A 17,378-nucleotide genomic window follows, 5' to 3' on the forward strand; every position below is an offset into this window, starting at 1 on the left:
GTGGGCCTCTCAACTTCAACATCGATTTTGACAAGACCGGCAGTTAGATTCGGCTCGATGGCAGCACCGGAGCTGCCCTAGTGCCTCCTTTCCAAAGTGTAAGAGAGTGTTCGGCTGGCTTTAAATCTTTACTGTAGCATATAGAAACACTGTTTATGTTGGAACTTGGTGAGAGAAAAATATCGGCTAGAAAAAAAGGTCAGCCAGCCAGCCGAAGCTGACCAGCCGAACACGTTCTAAATCGTTGTCATCTCTTTTGGCAAATCTTACTCCTGTGTAGTAGAAAATCTAAGCAAAGAGAATAAAAAATATGCTAGCTGGTTAATTTATTATATATTATTAAAAAAAATCTCTGTTCAAACGCGTGCATGCATGCCGATGCAAAATAGATGCACAGATTGAGGCGTCAATCATGTGCAACAACCAACCCACTGGTCTCTGAATACAGAGCAAGGGAGATACAAAATTAGAGATACCTGATTTCATCCGCTGACCAAACATCTCAGAGTCATGTCTTATCCCGAGAATCGCCGGGCTTTGTTCACCAAGGACGGTGTATTTTGTGAGCACGCATGGAAGATCACCATCAGATGATTAGCATGTTCGCTTGCTCGTATACGATCGTGGACTATAAGCTAGAACGATATTTTTCTCTTACACCAAACTAGCTAGCAATAAATAATCCACGATCGTTTACGCCCTGCCGAACAGGCTGGATGATGATAGGAACAGGCGATGTGAGGACGTGAGCAAGGTCTCGTGATGTTTGTAACCAAGGCCTACCAATGCAAGCACGTGTCAGAAAAGAAAGAGAAAAGGCCTACAAACCATATTATTATAGAATTAGAAAAGAAAAAATGCTGACCTTGGTTACTATATTATGAACTTGAGTCAATTTGTTACTATATTATGAGCAAGGTCTTGTGATGTTTGTATCTAGTTTAGCTGGTTAGATTTCTTGTGGTGAAACTGTTTATCTAGATTCAATAAATTCACATTTTTAATAATTTTCATGAGCATTGGTTTTTTTAAGATAAATGTCTAGAGTTATAGTTTTAGTTGCCTTTTTCAAATCCATGTTCTGAAAATATAGGAACTAGTTCGTTTAAAAAGATATAGGAAAGTATATCCTTGATCCAAGCTATCAGTTCTCACGCGTATTGTAGGTTAGAAAAAAAGTAGGTTCTTCATTCATTCTTTGATCCAATACATTTTGACTCTAATATTTCAATAGGCATCACAAAAACCATAGGAAAAAAAAATCAATCTCTTGTGTATGTACGTCTGGTTTATTTTTTTAACCAGAATTTATTAAAGATTAAGTAATATCCATCTCCTCTCCACTAAAAAAGGTTGACATTTTCCTCTGACACGCAACTTTTTTTTTTGCCTCTTCCGTCCCATGCCTTTGTATGTGACGAGTGTATAAAATTCCATGTATCCTTAATAAATCCATGTCTTCACTCTTCCATGGTGCAGGGAGTCCATGGGAGACAGCCAGACAGGTATGAGCCAAACCTTATGGAGCTGACTCATGGCTCCAAGACCTTTTTAGTAAACATACCATGACATCTGTATTTATCTATCTCTAACATTCATCCCAGCTCTAAACCCTTCCACTTTGCATGACAGCTAGATAGCCATGTACCCTTGGCAACATCGGAATGCTAAGAGCATCTACAAAGAGTTTCCAAAACCCACTTTGGTCTTGATTTTTTTGGCAAGATCAAAGAAAAACTCTTTCCAACGACTCCTAATTTTTCCATGCTTCGAAAAGATAGGAGCGTGTATCCAATCGGCGGATCTAGAGGCATAAGGATGTGAGGAAGAATAAGGAGAAAGCATACGATCCCCAATCCAAATATGTAAGAGAGAAATGAATTATAAAACTTGTTGGGTAATTTAAAACTAGCCTAGGAACCTGATATAAAATTGTCTTCTAACTTTTAGGAGCTATATATGGGAATGGTTGGAGAAAGCCAATAAATACTAGTGTTAACTTTTTTAGGACTTAAAAAATTCATTGATTTACTAATTATTTTTTGGAGAAGCAATGGAGATGCTTTAAGGGTATGTTTGGTTCGTGATCACAACTTGCCACGTCACAAGTTAGTTATGCCATAATTTTTTAGGTAGATTTTGGGTTTACTACCATAATTATGACACGCCATACTTTTTTAGCACCATGTTCCAGTAGCTTCGATTTCACTCGATATACTTTGTATGATAATTACAGTTTACCTTAGAATCTTTTGCGAGAAATTTTACCTAAGGTTAGATGTAGCAAACTATGACACCAGTCAAACGTGCCCTAAGTTCGTCAAACCTCAGTTTCTTGGGTTTATATGCTTCTGTTGTGTCACCGCCGGGTGACGCCAGAGAAGAAGCTGGGGGAAGCCAGAGCCCAGAAGGAAAGAAGAGGGCGCGTAAGGCTAACCGAAGGGTATTTGGGCCCGAATGGGGTTTAGGCTTCGTATCAGGCCCATGTAACGGGCAGGCTGAACGGAGAGAGTGACTTGAGTTTGAACGGGCAGGCTGTGGCGACGGCGGACTTGCCGGCGATCGGAATCCTGTTCTATCCAAAATCCACTACTACATATCGTTGATCCGGTGAGGCGGTGACATGTTCGTCCACGTGGAAGAGATGCGGGAACCAAACACCGGCGGACTTGTGCTGCCCTGACTGGCCATCCGTCTCCTCGTGGACCTTCCGGTAGAGCTGAGAAGAGCAGCAATCACTTCTGCAAAGCCTGTCCTGCTGGGTACCGTTCGTCAAATCGACACCGAATCATAACTAATCTCCTTGCGGAGGCGTGGATGGCGTGGACGGCGGGGGATCCATCGGCAGCGGAGGCTCTCCGCCGCGGCCGCATCCTCTCCAGCGGCCTCTACCTCGACGGCGTTCCCAGCTCCAAGGTCCGTCACCCCAACCCCTCTCTCTCTCTTCTCGATTCGTCGCCGTGGGTCGTGACAACCGCATGCCGTTCGCGCAGGCACCCGTGGTCTACTCGCCGGCGTACGACATCGAGTTCAACGGGATCGAGAAGCAGTGAGTGAGCAATATGTCATACGTCACACGTTTACCCCCACCACCACATCGCGTCGCGGCGCTGTAATTTTCACCGCCCCCGTCTGACGCGCTCGTGCAGGCACCCGTTTGATTCGGCGAAATGGGGTCGCGTCCGCAACTTCCTTGTGGACGCGGGGCTCCTCCAGGACGACCGGATCATCGAGCCGCTGGAAGCCTCCGAAGATGATTTGCTAGTGGTGAGCTGCTGTCCACAGTCCACTTGATGCGCAGCGGCTTGTACTGTGGGATGCAGTGTAAATTTACCATTTATGGTTTGTGGCCTATCCAATCAGGTGCACTCAGAGTCATACTTGAGCAGCCTTAAGAGCAGTGCGAAGGTTGCCCGCATTGTAGAGGTACTGCTAAAGTCAGTATTGCATATTTGACAGTGTGATCGTTTGCATGTTATAAGCCTGTAACCGCTCACAAAATTGCTACTGCATCATGGAAAGCATGATGGTTTCTCAAGCATTTGACCATCTGCAGATTTCTCTGTTACAAACCAAACTGCTTGGTCATTCATTTTGCTCAAGTGTATGGTAAAATGTACCCCTCCCCCCTTCTGTTCAAATATGTAAGGTGCATTTGGTTTCGTTGGGACAAGCCTTTTTTGATAGAAAAGTGCTGTTATTGGATCCTATTCAAAAGTACTTACTACTTACTTCTGAATTCTGATTAAGATTTTGTACTAAAGATGACATCAGTATAGTCAGAGTTTTGTTCTAATGAAACAAAATACACCTTAAACTTATGGATGTAATCAGTATTTCCTGATTTATCCTAGGTTCCAGCAGTGGCACTACTACCTAACTTGCTTGTTCAGCAAAAACTCCTTTATCCATTTCGGAAGCAGGTAAATGCTCCCTTGTCTGATTTTTGATGTTCAAGAAGCATGATGAAGTGACCTTTTACCTTTTATGTAGGTGGGTGGCTCCATTTTATCAGCCAAACTTGCACTAGAAAGAGGATGGGCTATCAACATTGGCGGAGGCTTCCACCATTGTTCGGCAGAGGAAGGGGGTGGATTTTGTGCATATGCTGATATTTCTCTGTGCATCCATTTTGCTTTCGTTCGTTTAAATATCTCAAGGTAGGAAAACTATTGAATTGCACTAGACAGCTGCATCATATTTTCTGTATATTCCGTATGCACAGATATGTAAGCCGGCCTATTGTCCAGGGTGAATCCAACTCTAAATTAGCCCTGGTACACCAGGGAAGGAACATATATTATTTCATAGCAATATATGGCGAATACGAGCCGAGCTAGTGCTAAAAATCTTCTACCCGCTCAATGTAGTGTCACCCCTGCCTATTATTATGCTCTTTTTTTAATGCAAAACACGCGGTTCATAAGCAAAGCATTATAGTTCTTCGTTACTCTTCTAAAAACACTCCAATAATAAGGAATAGAAACTATTGATATGAGAATACATGTTAGCTAGTTTGGTTCCATGAGTCACTCATCTCGTTTGCAGAGTAATGATCATTGATCTAGATGCTCACCAAGGAAATGGCCATGAAAAAGACTTCGGGAGTGATGGTGAGAGGCTGTGTGCTCTATTGTTTTCTTGCACATATTTTGTAATTGCTACTGTTTCATGGCTTATTGACATTTATTCTTCAGTTGCAGGGAGAGTTTACACCCTTGACATGTACAACTCTGGAATATATCCTTTTGTAAGTACTTAACCCTGAAATGGTTCCTACATCTGCCAACCAACACCTCCTTTTCCTTGGGGTTGTTCATTAACTGGTTACATAAAGTATAAAAGAAACAGATGAGTACTTCTGTTTGATATTTAGCTAATTGCTGCCCCTCTTCCATTCCATGGAATTCTTGTTTTTGGTCTTGCTGATACAGTATATATTTCATTCTGAGAAATATGTAATATTATCATGTACTTTATTGTGGCACATATGGCTTAACTGGTTCTGCATCCATCACTGCACTGGCATTTAATACTTATTCTACATAAGAAGAGGTCGACACAGTAGTACAGGACAGCTAGTTACAGCTGTCTAAATTGTAATACTTTTGTCTGTGTGACAACTATAACTTTGGTAGCTATTTCATTTCAAGCCACAGTCTTCTGCATTACATTACTACTGGTCTAAAGTTAGGTATTTAGTTGTTCATTTGCAATAAACAGAAAAAGACTTATATTAATTCACTGTAATATTACAGTGCATATGCTTACAACCAGAACTACCAAAATCGACTATTGTAAGCTGTTGTTTGGACTTTGGACACCATAAACTTAGCCCTCATGTTTGGAAACGGTTTCACTAATGCAGACTTGCAGTGCCTTTGAGCCAGTAATCAAACTAAGATAATGTATCTCTACCACATGGTGCAAGAGGATTGGGAGAGTGGGAGGAACAGCTGTGTATCTGTTTGTGTTCTTTTCTTGGGTTTTGTGATGGGGTTCACCCACTTAAGGGGTTTGTTTGCATAACGATTTCAAAGTTCAAGGGTGCAGTATACCTGGTTTTGTAGCCTGGGAGGTTCAACACATTCACTGTTGAACTGCAGAGGGCAAAGAAAGCATTTTCTTCATAGATTTTCCTTTACATCATTTTTTTGAACACTTCCTTTACATCATTTAATGGCAAACTTGTGCCCGATATGTTTCTTTTTTTGTATATAATATTATTTTGTTTCAGGATCATGTGGCTAAGAAATACATTGATCAAAAGGTCGAGTTAGATGTAAGTTGCACTTTCTATCCTGTTATGTATTATATTTTTTTGGCATCTGTTTCATGTTGGAGTTCGTAATTAAACTACACCTGTTTGCATTTTTAGGGTGGGACAAAAACAGAAGATTATTTGGAGATCCTTGATAAAGCTCTCAAGGTAACTTGTGCATTGACGCAGTATCTCTGTCATATGGGAAAATTTGAAGACTGCCATTATAATTTTACTAAATTGGAGATATGCCATCCTGTCCCACATGTCATTGACTCATGTGTGCCCCACATGTCAGTGAGATACCAATGGCAAATCTCCAATTTTGCAAAATTATAATTGCAAATCTTATGTTTCATTTCATCTACACTATCTCTGTCATTTCCCTTGAGCCAAAATATGAATGCGAGTGCACAGCGTTAACTAAAAAGTGTTGGGGACAATTAAGAATAAGCACATCAAACCAAGATGGACCTTTATTTCAGCACCGACAGTGGCTTTAAGAGCATTTAGGATGTCAGGAAATATGTAGTTTTGGCAATTTTTTTAGGGCAAAAGTTTTGGCAAGTGATCCTGTCATAGATCGAGTTTACTGCAAAATCTGCTGTTTCTTTGTAGTTTGAAGAATCAAGACAATTTTGTTTAATTAATGGAGCTTTCCCTGCCACGAGGATTCAATTCTGCTGGTAGGAAAACAAGATAGAATTATAGATCTAGATCGTGTATATTTCTCCCTCCTGTTAAGATGGTTTAGAGCCATGTACAGCAGGAGGAGATTTACCGAAGGAGCTCTTTTGGTGTTAGTCAGTTACTTTGCTAGATTTAAGCTATCGTCATGTTTTTTTTTTTAAATGAATATGATTATAATAAAAAGGAGATAACCCAGACTGGGAAAATATAACAGAACAACAAAGACCTAAAAAAAGTCAAGCTACCACAACAACAACAACAAAAAACAAACAAGAGGCTAGCAACTAGACAATTATAGATTAATAGATGGTGGCCAGTTGGATTGGGACCTCAACACGCACCGCACCACCACACTACATCTAAACTATCTGACCACGGCCACCCCACAAGCACCACAACCCCACCTGCCGATTACCACGCTGCAAAAACATCACCCGGATGACAAAGCCGTCATATCAACACACCATTGCCCTTTGCTTGCGCCGTCGTTGCTGACATTGTCGCACATCAAACCAACCGTTGCCTTGTAGGGTTGGCCGCCTCAGGCCGCTTCAAGCCAACTAGTTGTCACATCATCGATTCCGCTTGCACCATGTATCGACAATGTCCAGTCCAGCACCGGACTAGCTCTGCCGAGTAGGGCTAGCTGCCACAGTCTGCTGCAAGCCGTCAAGCCAAAGACATGAAAAACTGCCTCTGATCACCTCCAATCCAGCCATGTCCTTCGAGATCCGAAAGTGCGCATCATAGCTCTCGACAACTAGGTTGCCTTATCTATTAGGATATGTATATATCTAGATCAATTAGCGATTGATTGGTATTTCCCTAGATAGGCTAGCTGCCATGTATAGCCTAGGATAGTTTCCTTGTACAGGAAATAGCTTCCCATGTATGTGACTTCCATGTATGCCTATTGGCTATATATATGAAAGGCTCCCCACCCACATTGGGTGTGTGGTGATTCTCTACCTTTCTACATGGTATCAGAGATTTAGATCCTCCTTCTCCCTCCCTCCCACCGCACAGCCCCCCCCCCCCTGCTGCGTTCCTCCCCCTCCCAGGTCACCCATGTCGACCTCCTCTGCCACCAGCTCCACCACATCCTCCAGCACCTCGGCTGCTATGGGCTCCATCTCTGCTCCAGCCGTCTTCGTCGCCCCCTACGCGACGATCAATGTCAAGAACCACATCCCGGTGACCTTGGAACTGACGAAGCCCAACTTCAACCAGTGGGAGCCGTTTTTCACCTCTCTCTGCGGGAAATTCGGTCTCCTTCCGCACGTCGACGGCACGGCTGCGGCCAGCCCCACTGACCCTGCTTGGGCCATTGCCGACGCCTGCGTCCGCAGCTGGCTCCTCGGCTCTGCCGGGACGGACGTCATCGGCCTTGCTGCGGCACCGAATCAGACTGCACGCGAGCTCTGGGTTGCCATCAGGCGCCTCTTCGAGGCCAACAAGGCTCCGCGCGCCATCTTCCTGGGTCACGAGTTCCACTCCATGACCCAGGGCGATTCCTCCATCAACGACTACGCCCAGCGGATGAAGGCCACAGCCGATGCTCTGCGCGATGTCGGCCGCACCATCACCGACTCGGAGCTCGTCCTCAACTTCCTCCGCGGCCTCAATCCCCGCTTTGCCAGCACCGCCGACAACATCGCCGATTCCCACCCGCTGCCGGACTTCGCCACCACCCGTGAGAAGCTCGTGTTGAAGGAGCTCCGCCTCGCCAACGAGGGCTCCGTCGCTGCCCAGACGGCGTTCCATGCCTCGTGCGGCACAGGCTGCCGCATCACCTCCGGCAACACGGGCAGTGGCTACACCGCCGGTCGCCAGGGCAACCACAGCAGCAGCTCTGGCAGTGGCTACGGCGGCGGCGGCCAGGGCAGCGGAGGCGGTCGCTGGAAGAAGAAGGGCAGGGGCGGCTCCAACTCTGGGGGTGGGCAGAGGTCCTCTGCTCCGCCAGCGGGCCCTTGGTACTGCTACGCTCCCTGGACGGGCGGGGCGCAGCAGCAGCCCTGGCGTCCGCCGACGCCGAACCCAGCCTGGTGTGGCCCTAGGGTCCTCGGCGCCTTCCCTTCAGCCCAGGCGCACACGGCGTTCGCCCCCGCCCAGTTCTCCGACGCCTCTCCTTCACCTCTGCAGCAGCATGGCGGCTGGGATCAGGCCGGCCTCATTGCCGCCCTGAACCAGATGTCCCTCCATGGGTCTTCCCCCTGGGTCCTCGACACCGGTGCCACTGCCCACATGTTGTCCTCGGATGGTATACTCCTGTCCCGTCTTCCCCCACCCTCTTCCGACATCACGGTTGGCAATGGCACTACAATTCCTATCACCTGCCGTGGCACATCCACACTGTCTTTTCCTAATTCTGTTTTTCATCTTAACAATGTTCTGGTTGCTCCTGATTTAGTGCGCAACCTTCTTTCCGTCCGTCAATTCACTCGTGACAATGCTTGCTCAATTGAATTTGACGCTTGTGGCTTTTCTGTCAAGGTGAAAGGTCCTTGTTTGGTTTTGGTAATTGAGTGACAACTTAGGTGGACTAATTGTGTTTATGTGAGATACACAGGTGATTAGTCCACAGGTACATGTGTGTGAGCAACATATGCCATGAAGGTGAAAATGGCTTGGAGATGTTGCAAAGCTCACACATGTGATGATGAAGGAGCTTAAATGCATATGAGACATGACATTGAGTCATATGATCAAGGTGGAGAAGATCAAGACAAGACTTGGCTTGATGGACCGGTTGCAAGCGTGAAGGGCAAGTCGAAGGCTTTGGAGTGATGGACCGCGTGGCGGTGAAGCTTGAGCAAGACTTGGCGCCGATGGACGATGGCAACGGTGAAGAGCAAGTAGAGTCAAGATCGATGAACCAATATGATCATGTGATGATATGAAGTGGATCATATCATTGTTGATCGTGTTGGTGCATGTGTTGCATCGACATTGGAGGAGATGGAATGGAATGCGCAAGGCAAAGGTATAACCTAGGGCATTTCATTTCACCGGTCATAGGTGTGTAGAGAAGTTTATGACCGGGTTTAGGATAGATGGCCGTACTATCAAGAGGGGCAAACTTGTTTGCATATCGGTCATCTAGTGCCACTCGAGTGATCTAACTTTGCATTATCGCTAGGATCGAGTGGCGTGGCAAGTTGAGTGGCTAACATCCTTTGGGAAATGATTGTGAAAATGCTAACACACTTACATATGGTGGTGTACACTTGGTGGTGTTGGCACATTTACAAAGGCGGTGGTGTTTGCAGGGTTGAGGTGGTGTTTGCATTTGGTGGTGTTGGCACATTTACACAAGTGGCGCTTTCGGGAAAATGGAATGTCTATTTTCTATTGTGCCGGATGCAAATTCTTGTGGTTAGCACACTTGAGCAAGGGTGAAGAGAATGGAGAAGATGCTGGCGTCGGTCAACTGACCGGACGCTGGATCTGAATGCACCGGACGCTGGCAGGCTGCGTCCGGTCGCACTGACGTGGAGTGTAGCAGTAGCTGGAGAGTGATCGGACGCTGGCTGCGTCCGATCGCGTTCGACCGGACGCGTCCGGTCATGCTCGAGAGCTTACTGGAAACGACCGGACGCTGAGGGTCCAGCGTCCAGTCAGTTGAAGCTGGAGCGTCCGGTCAAGACAAATGATCGTTGGAACCGGGACACGTGGTCGTCTGCGAGCGACCGGACGCTGAGGTCCAGCGTCCGGTCAACACGACCGGAGCGTCCGGTCGGCCCGACCGTTGCCCAGTGAAGGGGTAACGGCTAGTTTAGCCCTTGGGGCTATAAATAGAAGTGGCCTTCGGCCATGGCTGGTGCTGAGCACCTCAAGGGACTTGGTGTCCATGCTTGTGAGTGCTTGGGAGCCCTCCATCACACACATACTTGATAGTGATCATTCGATTGTGTGAGTGAGCGATTCTAGTGCGATTGCATCGTGAGGTTGCATCGAGTGGCACTAGGTGATCGAGTTGCAAGCCGGTGGTGCTTGTTACTCTTGGAGGTTGCCACCTCCTAGACGGCTTGGTGGTGGTCTCCGTCGAAGCGCGTAAGAAGCTTGTGCGGCGCTCCGGAGAAGTGCTTGTGAGGGGCATTGTGCTCGCCCCGCGGGAGCCGCGAAGAGCAACTCTAGTAAAGCGTGTCATTGAGCTACCCTCACTCAAGGGGTAGGTTCTTGCGGCGCCCGACGTGCGGGCTTAGCGGGTGATGCTAATTAGCCGCCGAACCACCAAGTGAGCGGTCGACACAACGGGGACTAGCGTGTTGGCAAACACGTGAACCTCGGGAGAAAAATCATCGTGTCAACCTTGTTCTTCCCGTTGGTTTGCATCCCCATTACACAAGCTTGCAATTACTTTTATACATATTAAGCTTGTGTAGTTGCTCTTGTAATTAGATAGCTTGTGTAGCTTGCTAATTATCTTCTTGCTTGTGTAGCATAGAAGTAGCTCCCTTGCGTGGCTAATTTGGTTTTAGTAACCTTGTTAGTCACATTGCTTAGTTTGTGTAACTAAGTATTTGCGCTATCTAATTAGGCATTGGTTGCCTTGTTATTGAGCATTGCTAGTGAGCTTAGTTAGCTTTGTGCTTTTGCTTACTAGCATGTGTAGGAGCTCCCTTGTTGTTTAAAGTACTAGTGGCATAGGTTTGTGTGACCTTGCTCCTAGAATTGTTTAGGAGAGCTCTAGCTAGCCCGGCACCTTAGTTGTATAATTGTTACCTTTGCAAGGTGTTAGTGAACATATTTAGTGGAGTATAGTCTTGGCTAGACCGATAGTTTTAATTCCGCATTTGTATCGGTTAGCCGACACGATTAATTTTAGAAAAGACTATTCACCCCCCCTCTAGTCGCCATCTCGACCCTTCACAAGGACCAACAGACGGGGCGCGTGACTCTTCGCTGCAATAGTGGTGGCGACCTCTACACCTTCCCCTCCACACCAGCTCACTCCTGCAGCCTCGCCACCACATCGTCTCTGTGGCACCACCGCCTCGGCCACCCCGGTCCAACCAGCCTCGCCGGTCATCTCCTACAATAAGAGCTCGCCATGCCTATGCCATGCCTGTCAACTTGGCAAGCACGTGCGACTCCCCTTCAGTCACTCCACCTCTGTAACCAATGCTCCGTTTGATTTAGTTCACTATGATGTGTGGACATCTCCCGTGCTTAGCAACTCCGGATTCAAATATTATCTTGTTTTAGTAGATGATTTTTCTCATTACTGCTGGTCCTTTCCACTTCGCCAAAAATCCGAGGTGCACCGCCACATTGTCGAGTTCATTGTCTACGCTCAGACACAGTTTGGCACAACACCTAAATCCTTTCAAGCAGATAATGGGACCGAGTTTGTTAACCACGCCACCACCTCTTTCCTCACCAGCCGTGGCATTCTGCTCCGCCTCTCCTGCCCCTATACCTCCCCACAAAACGACAAGGCTGAACATGCTCCGCACCACCACCAACACCATCCGCACCATGCTCCTCCATGCGTCAATGCCACCTCCCTATTGGGCTGAGGCTCTCTTCACAGCCACCTTCCTCCTCAATAGGCGTCCCTCCTCCTCCATCCACAACAGAATACCTCACCAACTCCTTCACGGCACCATCCCAGATTACTCCTCACTTCGCGTTTTCGGGTGCCTCTGCTATCCAAACCTCACTGCCACCTCCCCACACAAACTCGCCCCTCGCTCCGCACCTTGTGTTTTCCTTGGATATCCATCCTCTCACAAGGGCTACCGCTGCCTCGACATGTCTACTCGTCGCATTATCATCTCACGTCATGTCATTTTCGACGAGTCCGTGTTTCTGTTCTCAGCAGCACCATCGGCGGCTTCCATGCCGTCTTCACTTGATTTTTTGATGCAGGGACTCTCCTCGCCGACACCAGCGAGCACTACTCCGCCACTCGCTGCCACCAGCGAGGATCCGTTCCCGGCGCTCCTGGACCCGGCTGTACTCCAGCTGGGCCCCCTGGCTACGCCTGCGGGCGGGCACACTCCAGCTGCTCCTCCTGCGGGCGGGCCACCGCTGGGAGGCCAGCGCTTCGGTGCCGTCTACACTCGCCGTGCCCGGACTCCTGCAGCGCCGGCCACCGAGCCGGTGGCTCCTGCGGATGCCTCCGTGGCCCCTGCTGCTGTGCCAACAGCGACTGCAGCACCGACAGCGCCACCAGCCGTGCTACCCGCAGTACTAGTGGCCCGGCCTGTGACACGCTCACAGACCGGCAGCCTCCGCACCGTCCAGCGCTACGGCTTCTCTGCCTCCGTTGCCTCGCCGGTCCCGGTGAACTATCGCAGTGCACTCGCCGATCCCAATTGGCGCGCTGCGATGGCGGAAGAGTACAAGGCGCTGATCGACAACGGCACTTGGCGCCTCGTACCTCGGCCGCCTGGTGCGAACATCGTCACTGGCAAGTGGCTGTTCAAGCACAAGCTCCACTCCGATGGCTCCCTCGCCCGACACAAGGCACGCTGGGTCGTCCGCGGTTTCTCCCAGGAGGCCGGTGTTGACTACGACGAGACATTTAGCCCTGTCGTCAAGCCGGCCACGATCCGCACCGTCCTCAGCATCTCTGCGTCGCGAGATTGGCCCATACGCCAGCTCGACGTGAAGAATGCCTTCCTCCACGGCAACCTCGAGGAGACGGTCTACTGCGAGCAGCCGAAAGGCTTCGTCGACCCCGCTGCTCCTAACTCTGTCTGTTTGCTGCAAAAGTCCTTGTATGGACTTAAGCAGGCGCCGCGTGCTTGGAACCAGCGCTTCTCCAACTTCATCTGCAGCATCGGCTTCACCACCTCCAAGTCGGATGCATCCCTGTTCGTCTACAAGGCTGGCGACAACATGGCCTACCTCCTCCTCTACGTTGATGACATCATCGTCACCGCGTCGTCACCGGCCCTTCTCCAGCATGTCACTTCACGCCTTCACTCGGAGTTCGCCATGACGGGCCTCGGCAACTTACACCACTTCCTCGGCATCTCGGTGACGCGGGACAGCAGCGGGCTGTTCCTCTCCCAGCGGCAGTACGCTGCTGATCTCCTCCAGCGTGCTGGCATGGCTGAATGCCATTCGACAGCTACTCCTGTGGATGCCCGGACCAAGCTGTCCGCCTCAGAGGGCGCCCCAGTTGCCAATCCCTAGGAGTACAGGAGCCTTGCGGGTGCGCTCCAGTACCTCACTCTGACAAGGCCGGACCTAGCCTATGCTGTCCAGCAGGTCTGCCTCTTCATGCACGACCCCCGCGAGCCGCACCTTGCGCTGATCAAGCGTATCCTGCGCTACATCAAGGGGTCTCTGTCCGCCGGTTTGCACTTGGGCTCCGGTGCCGTTGACCAGCTCACAGCCTACTCCGACGCCGACTGGGCTGGCTGCCCAGACACGCGCCGTTCTACCTCTGGCTTCTGCGTCTACCTCGGTGACAACCTGGTGTCCTGGTCTTCCAAGCGTCAGACGACCGTGTCTCGCTCCAGTGCCGAAGCAGAGTACCGAGCAGTGGCCCATGTTGTTGCCGAGTGCTGCTGGCTGCGTCAGCTTTTACAGGAGCTCCACATCTCCATCCCGCTTGCGACGGTTGTCTACTGTGACAATGTGAGCGCCGTCTACATGGCTGCCAACCCCGTCCACCACCGCCGCACGAAGCACATCGAGATCGACATCCACTTCGTCCGCGTAAAGGTCGCTCTGGGACAGTTCCGTGTTCTCCATGTCCCATCTGCGCACCAGTTCGTAGATATCATGACCAAGGGTCTGCCCATCCAGCTCTTCACTGATTTTCGGACCAATCTATGCGTCTGTGATGCTTCCGCTACGACTGCGGGCGGGTATTAGGATATGTATATATCTAGATCAATTAGCGATTGATTGGTATTTCCCTAGATAGGCTAGCTGCCATGTATAGCCTAGGATAGTTTCCTTGTACAGGAAATAGCTTCCCATGTATGTGACTTCCATGTATGCCTATTGGCTATATATATGAAAGGCTCCCCACCCACATTGGGTGTGTGGTGATTCTCTACCTTTCTACATTATCGAAGATAGCAGCAATGTCAAGCAGCGCTTCAAACGGCCATCCGAAGACCTTGCACCGAAACGATCAACTACTATGCAGGACTGCCCGCTGCCTCACCGCGCAAGCCACCTCGGCAAAGCACTACTGCTGTCCACCTCCTCCCGCGCCGGCCACTCATGCCAACTTCACGGACACCCATCGCGTACATCTCTGCCATACCGTCGCCCAATCGAAATGCAGAAGCCAAGCCCTCAAAGCACTGCACTTGCATCCTCATCCTAGCTGCCTTTCGCCATCGCTGACATGGGCACCTCGAAACCACGCCATGGCCTCCACCCTTCATCATGTTTCACGGCTAAGGATGTGATGGCATACTACTTCATCTGACTCATCATCCTATAGTAGCAAGTAAGTGCAGTTGCACTTTGTTGATTATTTATGGGTGGGTTCCTGTACCTTCTCTTTTGCTACCTCACTCAAGGATTGTTCATGAGTTCATCTACTTCTCAAGATAGTTTCCAGATGCAAACTTTGTCATCTATAGTAGTTTTTGTCATGGGCAGACATCCTTGAAGTTGTGCCAGGAATGGATTATATAGGGTCCAGATTTGTTTGAGTGAAAGAACTTCTTGGCAATAAAAGAATCTTTATTTTCTCACTTTTAATTTTTGGTGGTTAATATCAATTTACTTCCTCTCCCTAAGCGCTGAGATCTAAAATATTATGGTTCAGAACAGCTTACTTTCGCCTTCTGTTCCTTCACGGAAAGAAATATAGTGGATAGAAGGGATGGCAAATTGGCTTCAGGGTTCTACTCTACCTCCCTCATTTCTGGCAGACAATCTCGTGATGAAGAGAAGTGCAAACCTGTATCATTGATTGATTGGGATATTCACGTAAAACACCATGCTAATTTTTTAGTTGAGTGTCAATACTGTTATGAACTTATGATATGGAAGAGATAATATACATCCAGGGGCCTTTTTCTTAGACAATGAAAGTGTCAAGTGTGTAGTTTAGTTCACACCAGTAAGATCTTAAGCATGCGTATTTGTGATTTGCATTGATTTGTTTATTTGGTTTCATTGTCTATGGAAACAAAAACATGCAGAAAGAAACAGGAAAATAAATTATACACTCTTGTGCTATTTTATTCCATATACTTATTAGGTACTACCAATTAAATAAAGTTGGTGCAACTTTTTTCACCCAACAAATTCCCTGTATGTTGCTACCAACTAAATAAATTTGTAGGCCTGTTCAAATTCCTATATACATCGTTGGCAAGCTTAAATAGCACTGTTCTGTTACTCTGCTTTAAACTGGCAAGCCGCAAGCCCACTTAAACTGTCATTAATTGATCCTAGTTGTTTGCAGGTAGCTGAAAGTAGATTTCAGCCCCAGTTGATTCTGTACAATGCTGGAACTGATATTCTAGATGGCGATCCTTTAGGCAGCCTAAAGGTATGCTTTTCATGCAAACTTCGCATTTTCTCGCAGCATTCATGTAACATGTAAATGTACATATCTGCAGTGGCGTATAGGTTGTAGTTCTTCCAAAGCTGCTTACAGATGCATGAATGGTTCTATTCTGCTCATATAAAATTTCCATCATTTCCAGGTTAGCCCGGAGGGTGTGATTACTAGAGATGAAAAGGTTTTCAGGTTTGCAAAGGATCAGAGTATTCCTCTCCTCATGATGACATCAGGTGGGGATTGTGCTCTTCATTCTTTAACTTCATCTGCCTTAACCCTTTAGTTATATTCACTGAGACCTACTGACGATGTGTCTGTCTTCTCTGAATCTCTATCTCCTCAGGAGGCTATATGAAGTCAAGTGCTCGGGTCATATCAGATTCAATTGTCAACCTCTCGAACAAAAACTTGATAGATATTGGTACACACTGTATAGAAATTGAATAATGGTGTCTCGAAGCAAAACTTGGTAGATATTGGTACACACTGTATAGAAATTGAATAATAGATGCAGCTTGTGCAAAAGAAATTTTATGCTAATTGTGTACTTGCACATGTATCAACATGAGAAAGGGAAATCATATGCATGTGAATGCTTTCACCCACCGACTCCCGAGGGAACAATTATCAACCACTCATGTTCATATCATGCTGCTTATTTGTCAGCAACACTATTTATTCGGAAGATGGACCCAATGACATTTGTTCACTTAACATGTGAAATCTCATGCTGCTTGACATTATCATTCGAGGTGCTGTCAATCTTCTATGTTCATACATGCAGTCTGCTGCTTATGTCCAGTGAATCCCTCTTCCTTGAACTTATTTCTGGAGAAATGTCCCCATGAATTGTGGCTGAGAGTGAGAGCTGCCTCTGAGTCTGGTCTTTGTCGTGTAGCCTTGCCCTGACCTCTCGGGCACTTTGACCCGGGAAAGAAAGGTACACATTTGTTCCTATTGAACCGTTGCTGACTGGTTACTGTACATGATTTCCATTTTTTTCAGTTTGTTTTAACTGGGCATCGTTTGTGATGTGCAAAATATCCAACGTCTGCCGGGTGTATTCTGTAGAGGCCCGCTTCTTGACGTCAACCCTCAAACTCTCCTCTGGTATGGATTCTGACTTGGAAATGGAATTGATAACTGCATTCAGTATGCTGTTTTTCTGATACAAATTCAGATAAACTGATACGTCATTTTCATCTTGGCTTCTGAAGTTCTGCATCTCATGTTCATTCTCGGTTGGCATTATGTCAAACTTGGCACACGCTTAGTGAGTATCTGCATGTATATTTTCTATCCATGTCGAGGTTGATATGCTGCAAGGGCAAAGAAGTTTGTTGTTTTTCTTTGAGTTTTCACTGGTCAAAGAGCAAAGGTCAGTAGTCCAAGATAACGGCAGATATGCTGCTTAGCAGGGAGCAGATCGGTCAC

At 47.6% G+C, this 17,378-nt stretch overlaps 2 protein-coding genes across 6 annotated transcripts; both read left to right on the forward strand.

The window, feature by feature from the left end:
• Positions 1-2,600: 2,600 nt before the first annotated feature.
• Positions 2,601-16,634, forward strand: LOC136471465 (histone deacetylase 2-like). 5 transcript variants are annotated; one of them, XM_066469191.1, is made up of 14 exons: positions 2,601-2,916; positions 2,994-3,049; positions 3,150-3,267; positions 3,364-3,426; positions 3,557-3,604; positions 3,855-3,923; positions 3,994-4,160; positions 4,549-4,613; positions 4,704-4,750; positions 5,738-5,782; positions 5,879-5,929; positions 15,846-15,932; positions 16,090-16,177; positions 16,288-16,634. In XM_066469191.1, the coding sequence occupies exons 1-14, from the start codon at positions 2,818-2,820 to the stop codon at positions 16,389-16,391; spliced, it is 1,107 nt and encodes a 368-aa protein (XP_066325288.1). In that variant the 5' UTR covers positions 2,601-2,817; the 3' UTR covers positions 16,392-16,634. The 5 variants fall into 5 exon arrangements, with proteins under 5 accessions (XP_066325288.1, XP_066325287.1, XP_066325289.1 ...); XM_066469190.1 differs by having other exon boundaries at positions 2,602-2,916; positions 4,698-4,750; XM_066469192.1 differs by lacking the exon at positions 3,557-3,604 and having other exon boundaries at positions 2,602-2,916; positions 4,698-4,750.
• On the forward strand, positions 7,520-8,636 carry LOC136475386 (uncharacterized). The gene is made up of 2 exons (XM_066472896.1): positions 7,520-8,496; positions 8,594-8,636. Exons 1-2 carry the CDS (start codon positions 7,520-7,522, stop codon positions 8,634-8,636), a joined length of 1,020 nt encoding a protein of 339 aa, XP_066328993.1.
• Positions 16,635-17,378: the final 744 nt, after the last annotated feature.

The sequence above is a fragment of the Miscanthus floridulus genome, chromosome 8, assembly GCF_019320115.1.
Source record: "Miscanthus floridulus cultivar M001 chromosome 8, ASM1932011v1, whole genome shotgun sequence".
In the NCBI taxonomy this organism is placed as follows: Eukaryota; Viridiplantae; Streptophyta; class Magnoliopsida; order Poales; family Poaceae; genus Miscanthus; species Miscanthus floridulus.

Coding starts and splice junctions, on each gene's coding strand:
- LOC136475386 (XM_066472896.1), top strand. CDS start 7,520: ATGTCGACCTCCTCTGCCACCAGCTCCACCACATCCTCCAGCACCTCG. Junction 8,497..8,593: donor CCGACGCCGAACCCAGCCTG/GTGTGGCCCTAG, acceptor TCACCTCTGCAG/CAGCATGGCGGCTGGGATCA.
- LOC136471465 (XM_066469190.1), top strand. CDS start 2,818: ATGGCGTGGACGGCGGGGGATCCATCGGCAGCGGAGGCTCTCCGCCGC. Junction 3,427..3,556: donor AGGTTGCCCGCATTGTAGAG/GTACTGCTAAAG, acceptor GACCATCTGCAG/ATTTCTCTGTTACAAACCAA. Junction 5,930..15,845: donor TCCTTGATAAAGCTCTCAAG/GTAACTTGTGCA, acceptor AGTTGTTTGCAG/GTAGCTGAAAGTAGATTTCA.